This window comes from Myotis daubentonii, chromosome 8, assembly GCF_963259705.1.
Source record: "Myotis daubentonii chromosome 8, mMyoDau2.1, whole genome shotgun sequence".
NCBI classification, from domain to species: Eukaryota; Metazoa; Chordata; class Mammalia; order Chiroptera; family Vespertilionidae; genus Myotis; species Myotis daubentonii.
The window spans coordinates 80,447,765-80,461,487 of record NC_081847.1 but is presented as its reverse complement, the minus strand read 5'-3'; the positions used below and the strand labels follow the sequence as shown (position 1 = coordinate 80,461,487).

Here is a 13,723-nt window from a genome sequence, read left to right as displayed (position 1 = left end):
TAATGTATTTACTACATGGATGTACTATCTGATCATTTCTTTAAATTAAAAGTGATAAAAGATAAGCACAGGAAACTATGAAAGAGGTAGAAACACCAATTAGAAATCAAAATTGTAACCATGTCCTCATTTTATAAATGATGAAGCAGGGACTCAGAGATCAAGGATCACAAAGTTACAGAGCTGAGAATAAAAACCAGGGCAGACAAGGCCAAAGCCAACGTTCTTCCCACCACAGAAAGACACTGTTCATCAAAAAGTCTGGGAGCTTGGGGGCTCCCAGTCCCAGAAAGATAAAAAAGAACAGCACAGACCAAAGCAAAGAGGAAGATGGTATGTTTGGAGAACTTCAAGTTGTTTGGTATAGCTAAAGCATAAAGCTCATGCAGGAAGAAGCTAGAGAAGGAAAAGTAGGGGGCAATGAGGCTAAGCAGTCACCAAGTTCAGTCTAATGCCTTACACAATGAACATTCAAAAATCTAACTGAATTATTTGATATGAGAGTACCACAGTTGGATTGGTATTTATGACACCTTTGGCAGGAGTTTCAGAACCTAATGGAGAGGTGTCACTGAAAGCAAGATCAGTTAGATTTTCATTAAAAATTATGAAGGAAAAAGACAGGCTAAGGCTAGAGCAGTGGTATAGAAAAGATATTTAGCAAGTAGATTCAAGACAACTTGTGAATGATTTAATAGAGAAGGTAAGAGATGATGTCGCATGACTCAAATTTTTGTGTCTTAAACTGGATGAATGTTGCTAATAATCACCAAAACAGGGTGAGACAATATAGGAAGTTCAGAGTTAGAGGGGTAGGCTAATGATGTGCTCAATCTGGGACAAGTTACTTTTAAAGTGCTTGGGGACATCTAAAGTGACCGTGTCTTATAGGCCATTTGATATTCAATTACAGTGCTAAGAAAAGGAACATCAAAGTGCAAATTGTTATTAAAACCATAGAAATAGATTAAAAGGCGTGGGGAGAAAAAACAGAATTAAAGAATTTACTATTTTCTGATTTTATGATTCTAAAGTGACACTGCCAGCGCCCCACCTCCACCCAAAAAAGCACACAATGACAGTCTGAGAAGCTAAAAAATGGTTAGTACCAAATTTTACCAAACTTCTGATTAATGCTTTATCTTTGCCTTGAAATAGTCAATGTGTGTATCTGTTAATAATGGATCATTTCTTTGTTGTTTTTCTTTCCTTTTAATGTTCAAAAGTTACAGAAACACATTAATATGTCCAAGAAATACTGAGAGGAATGAGACTGAAGGAAAAAGCCCTGCACCAGATGATGGTATACGTACAGGACCTGGATAAGCATCTAGGGGAGTTTGATGCAGAGATTACCTTAAATGGGTGTATAAAGTATTATACAAATGGGCAGCGTAGTTGTTGACATATTGTTTTTACCATCACCCAAAACAAATAGCAAAGTGTCAGAGTCTTATGTAACTTCTGCAAAGAAAAAGAAAGTCACTCCAAGGTGCACCAGACAACTGAGAAGATTTATTCACCGCAGCTAGGCAGCCCTCTGCCTGAGGATCACTGGTTTACTGCTGACATATTACCAGTGATACTGTGATGAGTAATTTGTGGTAATTTTTGCGTATGAACACACTCCTCTAAGACTGCCTTAAAGTGGACAGAATTTCCAACTCGGTTCTCCCTGCGCCTCACCTCCGTTCCATTGCTCTCATCTCCAGAGGTCGTGCCCTGGGCCTTTCCTTCAACAGCGAAGCCCCAAGACTTCCCTGCAAGGCTCTTTTCTCCTATCTGCTGGCCCCTTTGCAACTGGCACCCTCATCTTAGACTCGCGCCCCGCGCCGCTAGCGAAACAACGCAGACCGTCCAGAGAGTCACCCCAACCCTCTGTCCCTTCCCGTGCTTCTTGCTCCTACTGCACATCCATGTGCTCATCTCATCCTCAGCTACCACATCTGCCCGTGTCTACAGAACTCCGCAGTCTCTGCTCCACCTCCCAGCCCCGGGTTCACGGAAAGACCTTCCAATTACCACCTGCGGGGCGACTTTCCCGAGACTAGATTTCTTCATCTGTAAAATGGGACGAGTGACCCCTCAAAAGGTTGCTGTGCACAGCAACAGGCTTCGGAGAAAGTAAAACCGCGCTGGACTTCCGGGCTTAGTCCCACCGCTCTCCTCCTCCCGCAGCGCCCTCTCCACGCCGCGTCCCCCTGCCCCGGCCGGCCTCCAGGCTAATAACCATCTTCTACCCTGAGCCCACAGGCCCCGCCTCCTCTCCTCAAACTCCAGCAATGCCCGCCCCGGCCCCCAGGCGCTCTTACATCTTGAGCCGCACGTTGATGTCCAGGTCACAGCTGTAGATGTAGTGGAACTTCTCCGCCTCCCCCATCGCGCCTCCGCCGGAGCAGCACCGACCGCGGGAAGCACGGCGCTGGAAAGACGCTGGGTTTGAACCAGCTGAGCCCCACAACACGGGCGCTTCCGGTCCCGCCTCTCGGCCCGGGCGGAGCCAATCGCTGCCTGGAGCGCGACCCAACGCGCCGGAACTCCCCGCCCAAGCTTCCCTTCTGCGCATGTGCAAAGCAGTCTTCCGTCTGGCTTAGAGGTAAATAGAATTCCGGCAGCACAGCCGATCTGGTTGCTTCCCAGACTTTCAGTATTCTTCCTGTTTGGACAGAACTTTGCTTTTGTTGTTGTTGTTGTTTGTCTGTTTTTAAATACAAAAATTTGTCATTTGAGCTTGAGCTGTTCCTAAAATCAATCCGAAGGAAAATGCGTTTCAAAATAATTGTAGCAACTTTCACTGGCTACAGGCTAAACCAGGAAGTCACAAGACTTAAAATTTTGCCAAGTTTAAATTTCTCAAGTAACGATTTTCTCTTTCTGCTCCAAAGAGTGAAGAAAGAACTAGACAAAGAGCAAAACAAACTTATTTCCAGTTTGGGCATTTATGCTACTTTGGACAAGGCAGTTGGGTGCTTGTTTGCATGGGGTATATTCAGACCCACTGTAGCTTTGAAGACTGAACTCTAGTTGAAACCCATAAACGTCCAGTAATGACTCCAGAACTCAGGTTACTAATCCTCTGAACTACAATGCTTGTCTTTATAATATTTAATATTATCTAAAATTTTAATCTTCATTTCCAACTAGATTCAAACTCTTTGAAGGCAAGAATAGTGTGTCAATATACTTCTATACCTGCCCCTTTAGTGCCTAACACATTGAGTTTAATAATTCCTTGTTATTATTATTGGTGATATGAATAAAAGTCTCAATTTTCTATGTGTTTATTTGTAGTGCCTTTCAGGGAAAAAAAAAAAGGCTAATGTACAATTTTTTGTCCAAAGTAAGTTCTCAAAAATATCTGTGGGAGCAAGATTAAGGAAAAACATGATAGCTATTCTCCTATAACTAAAAGGTGTAACAGAAAGAGAGCAGACTTAATTTGTTCTTAAGTATAACTACCACCAATGGTTGGAACTTACAAAAAAAATGTAATTACAGCAATCAATAAAAATTGAACTTTTGAATCATCAGAGCTGTCCAACAGTAAAACAAATAGTTACAAGTGCCCTGTCTATGGATAATTCCAGCAGTGGGTGTGAAGTTTGATGTCTGGTTTCTCAAACGTGAATAAAACATTGACAATTTGTAAAGAACTCAATTCTCTGATCCCAATACTGACAAATTACTTTTATTATAGTGTTATTTAATGTCTAAACCTAAATGAAACTTCATAGATAAACATACACATATATTTCTTCTGAATTATTTTAAAAACAAATTTAAAAATTAAATATAAAAACTTGAAATTAACAACCTTAAAGTAACACTATCTTTTTGTTAAAATTACTGCATACAACATGAATATGGTATTGACTACTCTTACAATACCAGCTCTTTGAAATGCTGTTGGTCTATTCTACTACATACCACATGGCAGTTTAATTTTCTTGCCTCATTTTCTATTCAAATTACTATGAAATCTTCATGTGTAAGTACTATAATGGCATTTGGCCTTTACTTGGCCCCCAAAACATTTTTTGTCCTAAGTCTATCTCTGTCCTTTTTTCATTAGCTCATAACAGTTAAAGTAATAGTAATTGACACCAACAGTCATGTATCAAACACAACACAAATAAAAGCATAAAAATGAAATGTCAGTACTTAGTTCTAAGGTACTCATTCATAGAATCCAGCATAAACTTATATTAACTTCTAAAAGATAATTATGGAGAAAAACTAAAGTCAAGTCACAGAAATCAAAACTGGCAGTGCATTTTCTGGACCAACCCTGGGTCAGGAAAACGTTAGTTAGTAGATCTGAATATCAGAGTACTCTTAGCAAGGCCATATCCATAAGGGAAATGGAAGCTTTAGGCACTTCATTATGAAAGGAAAAGCATGATGTTTCCTTTCCCAGGTGATCTTTCACAACTCATAAATATAGCATATACTTACACAACACAACACTTTTAGAATCCATAGCACAGACCACTGCCTGTCTTTAGAAAAAAGCAAACAAAAAAACCCAACCTTTTATACATGGATGTTTCTTTTGTGTAGCAGGCTACTTCATTGACTATTTGGTTCCGTATTTAATTCACCTTTGGAGTTGCCATTTTGATTTTGTTTTCTTATGCAATCTTGTTTCAATTTTATGTTTAATTATTCAACTAACAGATTTTAATAATGGTTAAGAATTTTTTTTTATAATGGTCCATTCCTTTAAGTGACCCAGGACTCATGTAGTGATAAACAGGTTTGTTTTTGTCAATTTCTGTCACCCAATTAATCCTCTTTAGCTGGTAATAAAAATTGCACTCTTAGCTTTAAAAAGCTGCCATCTATTATTGATCTTTCATCAAGAAAAAAAATAAATGTGATATTGTGAAATTGAAATGATCTCATAAAATTGTTGCTCCAATTTAAAAATTGCCTCTAGGAGTTTTCTAATAACTCCAGGTCATTTAGAATCTATTAACATGCTAGAACGAATAACAGTAAAGAAACTTGAAAAATCCTTATCTCATAAGCCAAGACTCTTGGCCATTTGTCAAGTGACAATGTGGAAAACGATATACTTGAGAATGTCTGCTAGTGATCCTGGAGCAGGAACTCACAGGGCCAGGGTGGTTCCATTAAAAAAATGCAACTTCAATCATCTACAAAAGGGAAAGATCAAAAGCAAACGGCTTTTCTGATACCTTAGAACACATCTTGCTAACGGATGCACAAAATAAATCAAGATAAAGTACAGCCCCATATAGACTCAGTTCAAAATGATGGTGGCTTGATGCTAAGATGCTGAGTATAGTTCCCAGGGAAGGGGGTAGGGAGGTGTGCATTCTCCTTATTCCAGGTGTGGCTGCCTCTATAATAGCTCTCTGCAAAACAAACAAGGAATGCTATTTTCTCTTTTTCCTGAAAAGCAAAATTCCTCTTTGGATTTCTTTTGGTTAGTCAATACGGGTACTAATGCAGGTCTTAAGTAAAAGTGAATTGGTGCAACTTGAACTTTTGAAAAGTGGGGGATACCCATATTATGATAGAAACTCTTGAAAACACTGAAAGAAGAACAAAATGAGGGATAGATTTTTGAGTGAGCTGATTTAACTAGTGTTGGGGAGGAAGGTGAGGTGCGAGGAGACTTCTCTGAGAATGGGATGTCAGCCTTGCAATGCTGAGATGTCAAAGAAGTTTCTTTGCAGGGGTCAGGGAGAAAGACTGGAACTCTCTCAGGGCCCAGTGTGGTTTTGTAATTCACAGAGTTCATGGGGCTAAGAGGGTTTTCTTTGTGTGTGTGTGTGTTTTTTTTTAATTAAACATTTCGATTGAAGACAACATAAATAATAATCAGACATTTCTCACACAGTTTGTTTTTTTTTTTTTTTGGCTCACCATTCCAAGGTCTGAGCACTACATACCTGTCACTCCCATATTGAGTGAGGAGGGTGAGGAAGCACAGAGAGCTCAACCCACCACCATGTTCCTGATAACACATTGGTTAATTTCAGGTATATTATTTTATTTAATTATCTCAACAAATTAGTGGATTAGGTACTGTTCCCCTATTTTACCAAGAAGTAACTATAAAGTGGGTTAGGTGATTTGTATATGATTCTGAATAAATACAGGGCAGAGCCACTGACTTCATAAGCATGATATACTTACCATGATATGTTCCAGAGAAATTCTTGGATTTACTTTTTGCAACAGAATATAAATTCTAATGGCAGTATCTTTAGAATCCTCTGTGTTATTTAGCACTGCTATTGATCCCTCTTCCTTTCTACAGATTAACTACGTGGATGGAGGAGATTTTGGCCCATTCAGCATCTTTGCAAGTCATCCGTTTATTTAACAACTAGGTGCCCAGTGCACAAATTCATGCACCTTGAAAGGAACTGTAGGCCACGAGGCTGCAGTGGGTACAGGCATGGGTCTTGGCCCATTCTCCGCCACCCCCCCCCCCCCCCCGGTCCCTCCTCCTGAGTCCCAGGACCCCTCTCTGCTGGCAGCCCTGCTCCCACTGCCACCTCCAACAGGCTGACAGCGCTGGCCCCACACACACCCGCTGACAGCGCCAAGTGATCAGGACCAGCGCTGGGCGCCGGCAGTGAGTGTGAACAGTGGCTCTGGCGCTGGCTGCGGGTGCGAGCACCGCGTGGGACCCTGGCGCGCGGGAGCAAAGAATTTTCAGTAACCACCAGAGGCTCACCCCAATGACAGTGACCAGTGCCCTGCCTTGCTCTGGCGCCCCCGCTCACCTGCTCCACAATACTGCTGTGGCTGATGCCCACCATGTTTTGTGCACGCCCCGCCATGTCATAGCGACCTGTTGTTTAGTTGTTCAGTAGTTCCAGTTGTTCTGCTGTTCAGTCTATTTGCATATTAGCCTTTTATTATATAGGATATTTAGTGAGTGCTTAAACTATGCTATGAACTACACCAAGCATTGTTATAGACATTGGCTTCTACAATTTCATCAGGGAGACGATGGGAACACCATCTGCATATGGTACCATCCCAGCATCCCTCAGTGTGTGTTTTCTATGCCATCATGCAATCTGTCCTGTAATAACATAGGCCCAAAGAGCTGTACTTCATTTATTCTATAATATTGGGGGATGATAATGACACCAAACCTGCTGCTCAAAAGCCAATAATCAAGAGACAGGGTCTGATGGAAGGAAAGCAGGTTTATTCAAGAACCAGCAGCTTCATAAGATAGGGGAATGTTGTCTCAAAGACAATCTTAACATCTCAGTGCAGACAGGGTTTTTTTTGTTTTTTGGTGTTTTTTTTTACATGTTGCACCAAATTTTAAGACAAAGGACACTGGACATTAAGAAAGAGGTCCACCCCAGTCTTTATCATCTAGAGCAGTTACTTTTCTTCTTGTGTGTACTCTGCAGACAGGGGTTTTTAGGAGTCAGGAAGGGGAAGGCAGAACAAAGGAAACTGGAGGGTGTTGTAGACTCTCATTGGGGGTGCTATATGCTAGGGGCACAGTCGGCTCTGATAACCATGGGAGCTGGTCAATCTATGGTCTGTTTTTTCCTCAGCTCCTGGAGTTGAAATGCCTGAAGACTGGAGTTGGCTTCCTTTGAGATTAGTTCCTGGAATCCTTTAAGCAAACAGGCTGTTTATCAGTGGTTACATGTGAATTTACAAGTCATCATTTACAGAAACAATATTAAAAGAATGGTTGCATGGGTTTACAATATTACCTTTCTATATTTCTGAGAATTCACTGTTAGAAAAACCATTGTAATGAGTGTATCTTCAGCCCACATTATGTTTGATCTGCAATTCAGCCCTGTGTTCATTCTTCACTTTGTGATTCTACATACCCCACAGGACAGATAAGCTGCTTGTTGTTGTTTCTTGTTGTTGTTGTTTTGTTTCTTGTTGTTGTTGTTTTTTAAATATATTTTATTGATTTTTTTTACAGAGAGGAAGGGTGAGGGATAGAGAGTTAGAAACATCAATGAGAGAGAAACATCAATCAGCTGCCTCCTGCACACCCCCTTCTAGGGATGTGCCCGCAACCAAGGTACATGCCCTTGACCCAAATCAAACCTGGGACCCTTCAGTATGCAGGCCGACGCTCTATCCACTGAGCCAAACCTGTTAGGGCAAGCTGCTGTGTTTTTGACAATGCTTATTGCCTTTTCTGTGTGCATTTGGGTTTGTGCATGAATTTTAATCATAGAAAGGTTATTGACCCAACACTCAGACTTGCTTCTTTAAGACATAAGGAAGAGGTGCGATTATTATTATAGACAATAATTGGTGACACAGGTACTTCTTTGAGAATCCAAATGGGATTCTAAGTCATTTTGCTACCTACCCATCTACACTAATAAAAGAGAAACATGCAAATTGGTGTCACTCTGCTACACCCACCAGCCAATCAGGATGAGTATGCAAATTAACCCAACAAAGATGTCGGTTAATTTGCATATGCAGGCACGGAGCAAAGACTGAAGACGACTGAAGACTGAAGAGGCTTGGCTTCTCCACTGTAGCCAGAGCGGAGAAGCCAAGCCTCGCTGCTGTGGCTGGAGTGGAGAAGCCAAGCCTCGAGGCTTGGCTTCTCTGCTATGGCCAGACCAAAGGCCTGGGTCCTGGGTGCTGCAGGAAAACCAGTGCCGGAAGCCAGGGTAAGGAAGGCCTATTGCATGAATCTTCGTGCAACAGGCCTCTAGTATTCTATAAATGCACAGGAAAAAAATGACAGAGACCCTAGAAGGAAGAAATACCCTCATTGTTTGTATACACTTCTGGAGGACACCCTATATTTAGTACCACATTATTTTGCACTAAACAGATTGTTTAGTTTGTACTTTTTTAAAATATATATATTTTATTGATCTTTTACAGAGAGGAAGGGAGAGGGATAGAGAGTTAGAAACATCGATGAGAGAGCAACATTGATCAGCTGCCTCCTGCACACCTACTGGGGATGTGCCTGCAACCAAGGTACATGCCCTTGACTGGAATCGAACCTGGGACCCTTCAGTCTGCAGGCTGATGCTCTATCCACTGAGCCAAACCAGTTAGGGCTAGTTTGTACTTTTTAATGTTGACTTCACTGTTTAAAATGTCACCCAGTATAGTACTTAAGTGTTGTCTAGTGTTCCTAAGTGTAAGAAGGTTGTGATGTGCCTTACAGAGAAAATATATGTGTTAGGTAAGCTTCATCAGGTAATAGAGCAGTTGGCCATGAAGTCAATGTTAATGAATCCATAATATATATTAAATAGGTGTCTTTATACAGAAACACATAAAACTAGATTATGTGTTGATTGATGAAAATGTTGGGACCAGAGGCTCACAGAAACTTAACCCTATATTATAGCTGAGAACAATGGTTCCTTATATACAAATTCAGTGTTCATGGCTACTTTATAGAACAAAACTACGTAAGTTACCAGAATTGATGGTTATGATGTTGCAGAAGACCCAAGAGACACCAAGTGACACTTGAAAGAAATGGAGGGACAATGTTTAATTACGCCAGTGGACTCAGGGAATAGCTTTCCAAATCTGAGTACTGAAACATGCAGGGGCCTTCATTTTATATCTCCCTGTGGTCTTTGTCCTGCAAATATGGATTATGCTTCTGGTCCTTTTCACGGGGCCTTGCAAGAAGGCCCTCAAGTGTTGGGGGTCTCCTGGCCATATCTGATGGTTTGGCCTGGTGCCAGCGTTAATAATCCTCCCTCCAGGGCAGTGCACTGTTCACAGTTTTATGGCCTCTCTAACAGGTTCTGCAAGACCAGTGTCTGGGAAGGAGTAATGACTTAATTATAGGTTATCAAGAATGGATTGCTGGCATGGATTCCAATTGCTAGCCCCCAAAATATCAGGGTTACATTTGAATTAGCCCTTTTTAGCCTTCTCAATGATAGAATGAAAAGTAATATAGCGTTCCATGGGAGTACAGTAGACTGGCTCTTTACATTTGTAGGGTGTATATGGGACAAGGACGGTTTTGCAGAGGTAGAAAGGATGAAGCAGAGATCTGAAAGATGAGTAAAAGTTGGCCAAGTGTCTGTGATTGGAAGGAAGAAATGTGTTCCTGGAATAGGAAACAGCCTGGGTTTTCTTAAAAGGGGATGAATTGAGAGAAACACAGAACACAGCAGGAAGGGAGTATATTCATTTGCCAGGACTGCTGTAACAAAATAGCCTAAACTGGGTGACATAAAAAACAGAAAATTAATCTCATACATCTGGAGGCTAGAAGTCCAAGATCAAGGTGTCTGCAGGGTGGGCTTCTTCTAGGGGGATAGAGGGAGAATCTAGTTCATATCTCTCTAGCTTCTACTGGTTTGATGGCAGTCTTTTGTGTTGTTGAGTTTACAGAAATATCACCCTGATTTCTGCTTTCATCTCTTCATGACCTTCTGCTTGTGTGCATGCCAGTGTCCAAATTTTTCTTTTGGGTAAGGACATCTGTCATATTGAATTAGGGCCCACCCTACTTCATTAGGAAATCATCTTAACTAATTGCATCTGCAATGACCCTATTTCTACCTAAGGTCACATTCTTTAACATAAGAACTTTGAGGGAAAACAATTCTAACTATAATTGACAGGAAATATTACAAAAGAGGGTTAGAGCTAGGAGGAGCCAGGGCCTGGTTAAAGAACACTAAAAACTTCATACTTCAGCATTAAAGGCAAGGCATAAAAAAAGGAAGAACAATGCACTTTCCATTGACATTCCTCCAGATTATGTGATTTTAGTCTGTCCTAGTCTTTGAGTGATTTTACCACTTTGCAAGTTATAGGCAACTAATAGCAATGCAAAACAATTCCTTCAGACATATCCAAATTGACTTCCCTCCACCATCTTTAGAAAAAGCAATTTTACATATTCATGTCAGTATTTTTGAACTAAAAAAATAGGCAAGATAGTTTAGTTCTAGTTAATAACTGGAATGAGATTGACAATGTTGAACTTGTTTTGAGCCCTGTGTTCTTGGACAACAGAGAAGGTAAGAAACCTCTACTCTTTGTGATCTGGGAAGATGGTTTACTACGAAGAATCATCCTTCTCCCTATGACTTACATAAAACTTGCTAATGAATCTCTTTTTAAGTTTGACAAGTCCAGACACAGACTCTAAATTTCTATTCTTTGTCTCATAAATAATTAACTAAGCTGTTTTTCTTCCCCAAATTAGCCAGACACAGATAGAAATATTTCTTGTTTAGTGACTTACTGAGAACCCCCCTGATTATAAAAACAATCCCAACTGTAAAATCTCTCCAGCTATAACCTATCTATTTCTCCCTATAAAAGCTTAAGATGAAACCATCCTGCTGAGACACTCTGATCTTTAGATCTGGAGTGTTCTTCCTATAGTTGCAGCCTGAATAAAAGTAATTGTCTTCCTTGTTTGGTGTTTGTCTTTGACAAGAACCAATCAATCATCGAGTCCAAGTGCCTCTAAATAGCCCTGAAATTGGAGTAAAATCTAGAATTTAATAATCAACTTGTAGGTTCAGTTAAATTATTATTTCCTGTCAACCTTAGTTCCAATGTCAAATCAATTTGCTTCTCGTTTCCCTTCCAGAGCTGAAATCTCATCCTGTAGTTCTTGCATCTATTGCTTGAACATATTGCTATTGGGACCAGTAATCTCTAATTAAAAAACCCCACAAACTTCTTATTGGATATAACTATTTATAATTAAACTGAAACAATTTAAAATCATATAAAAAGAAAAAATTCTGCAGGTAAAATTATACAAATGCTACTTTGTCTTTAGTGGTACTTACTGCAAAAAGTCATTTAGTCATATGAACATTTGATGACATGCATTCAGTATTTGCATTTCCAGATGACTTTAGGATTACTAAAAGTGTTTTTCAGTGCAATGTGCAGAAATTACAGATTCCCATTTTCTATAGAAGGCATCCTTTTAAAATGCACATTTTGCTTATACTGATTTAAATAGTTCTGCCTTGACTTAGAATTTTTCTGTGGTTTATTGATTTTTTTTTCCTTAGCCTCACAAATGATTTCACCTGGAAAGGAAAAAGACCTCTCTCTCTCTTTCTCGCTCTCTTACCTCACTCTTTTTAATTTCATTGAAACGAGATGATATGCATGTTATATGGGTAGGGTAATCAGAATTATGAAATAGCATAATGTATTTACAGGTCAGTATTGCTATATAAAAATATAAGCTTTATTCATTCAATACATGTGTAGAACACCTAGAATGTGTAAGGGACATGGTTTTGCCTGTTGTTACTTTTTCTTTGATTTTTCACCCCACATTGATTAGCATGGAATATAACCTTTATTTTCTATAATCACAAAAGGTTCCAGGACACCAGGACAGATACACACACACACACACACACACACACACACACACTCTCTCTCACTCTAGAGGCCTGGTGCATGAAATTCATGCACGGGTAGGATCCCTAGGCCTGACCAGTGATCAGGGCCGATCGAGGCCTTCCAGCTGCCAGCCAGGGCCTGCCTTCATTCTACGCTGCCCCCTGGTGGTCAGCGCATGTCATAGTGAGCAATCAAACTCCTGAGGGGACACTTTGCATACTAGCCTTTTATATATCTATATATCTATATCTATATCTATATCTATATCTATATCTATATCTATATCTATATCTATATCTATATCATCTATATCTATATCTAGATATATCTATATCTATATATGGATTTATATAGATATAGATATATCTATATCTCTCTATATACGCAATTGATTATCTTTTGAGTAATTGCCCCTAGGTGCGTAACAATGAGCAAATCTTTGTTTTTATTAATATGTTGATCTTTTAAATACTGAGACTTAATAGTAAATTAAGTAACTTTGGGACTGGGAAAACTGTAGCCAAAAATTTTTAAAAGTGAACCAAGAAATGCAGTTTTGCCAGTGTCCCCAGGGAAGAGCAGTGATTAGAAGAAGAAGAAAAAGCAAGCATCTCCCTTTCTGTTTTGTCCTATGTAGAAGGAATGCTAAGGCTCCCTTCTGAAAGTGCAGTAGATTGTTAAGTGAATAAATAGATTTAGAAGAAAGGTGGGGGGAGGGGGGGCAGCAAGTGAAACATCACCACAAGGTGCTGACCTCTGCCTTGCCCCATTTTATGCCTAAGGAGACTGGCAGGCCCCTGACAGATTTGAATCTTGGAGTGAAATAATAAATTCTCTTTTGTCTTTTTCCTTCCTTTTCCACACCCCATCAATCAGAGATTATATCTGCACAGAGGCAGTCTCTATCATTATGAAGCTGGGCGCTTCCTGATGTAAAGCTGTATTTTAACAAAGAGAGAAAAGGGGAAGGTGAGAGGGAGAGAGAGAGAGATAGAGAGAGAGAGAGAGAGAGAGAGAGAGAGAGAGAGATGGATACCTGGGGCAGGGTCATTCTCTGACCCCAAGCAATCTTCCTACCCCAGTCCAGGTTAAAACAAACACATCCACCCTATCAGCGGCTACCATGCCTCCTGCCTTTTGAGGAAGAGGCTTTCTCAGGATCCCGCCTAATGAGTGCTGCCTGCCACTCAGACAGGCTTTTACAGCGTGAAGAGCCCTTGGAACGCACACTGAGCCCTTCTCTCTGCTTTGCACTTCAAGAACTTCTGAAGCTTCAGGGGAAATAAGAATTCAGGATTTTTTTTCCTCTCCTCCATTGTGATGAGCAGTGTTTTTCCTGCAGAATCCATTGAAGCAC

The 13,723-nt window shown here is 40.3% G+C and overlaps 1 protein-coding gene and 1 non-coding gene across 3 annotated transcripts in view; both read right to left on the bottom strand.

Moving 5' to 3' along the window:
• PIK3C3 (phosphatidylinositol 3-kinase catalytic subunit type 3) overlaps window positions 1–2,474 on the bottom strand; it is an 84,536-nt gene extending 82,062 nt beyond the window's left edge. For both annotated transcript variants that reach the window (XR_009454203.1, XM_059707189.1), the window contains exon 1: window positions 2,313–2,474. Coding sequence is in view for 1 of the 2 variants with exons in the window: in XM_059707189.1 (XP_059563172.1) it covers window positions 2,313–2,380 (68 nt within the window). In the remaining variant the exon portion in view is untranslated. The remainder of the gene's footprint in view (window positions 1–2,312) is intronic.
• A 4,829-nt stretch (window positions 2,475–7,303) lies between these two features.
• On the bottom strand, window positions 7,304–7,431 carry LOC132240409 (small nucleolar RNA SNORA81). Its single transcript, XR_009454318.1, has one exon. It is a non-coding gene; the product is annotated as a small nucleolar RNA SNORA81 (small nucleolar RNA).
• Between the last annotated feature and the right edge of the window lie 6,292 nt (window positions 7,432–13,723).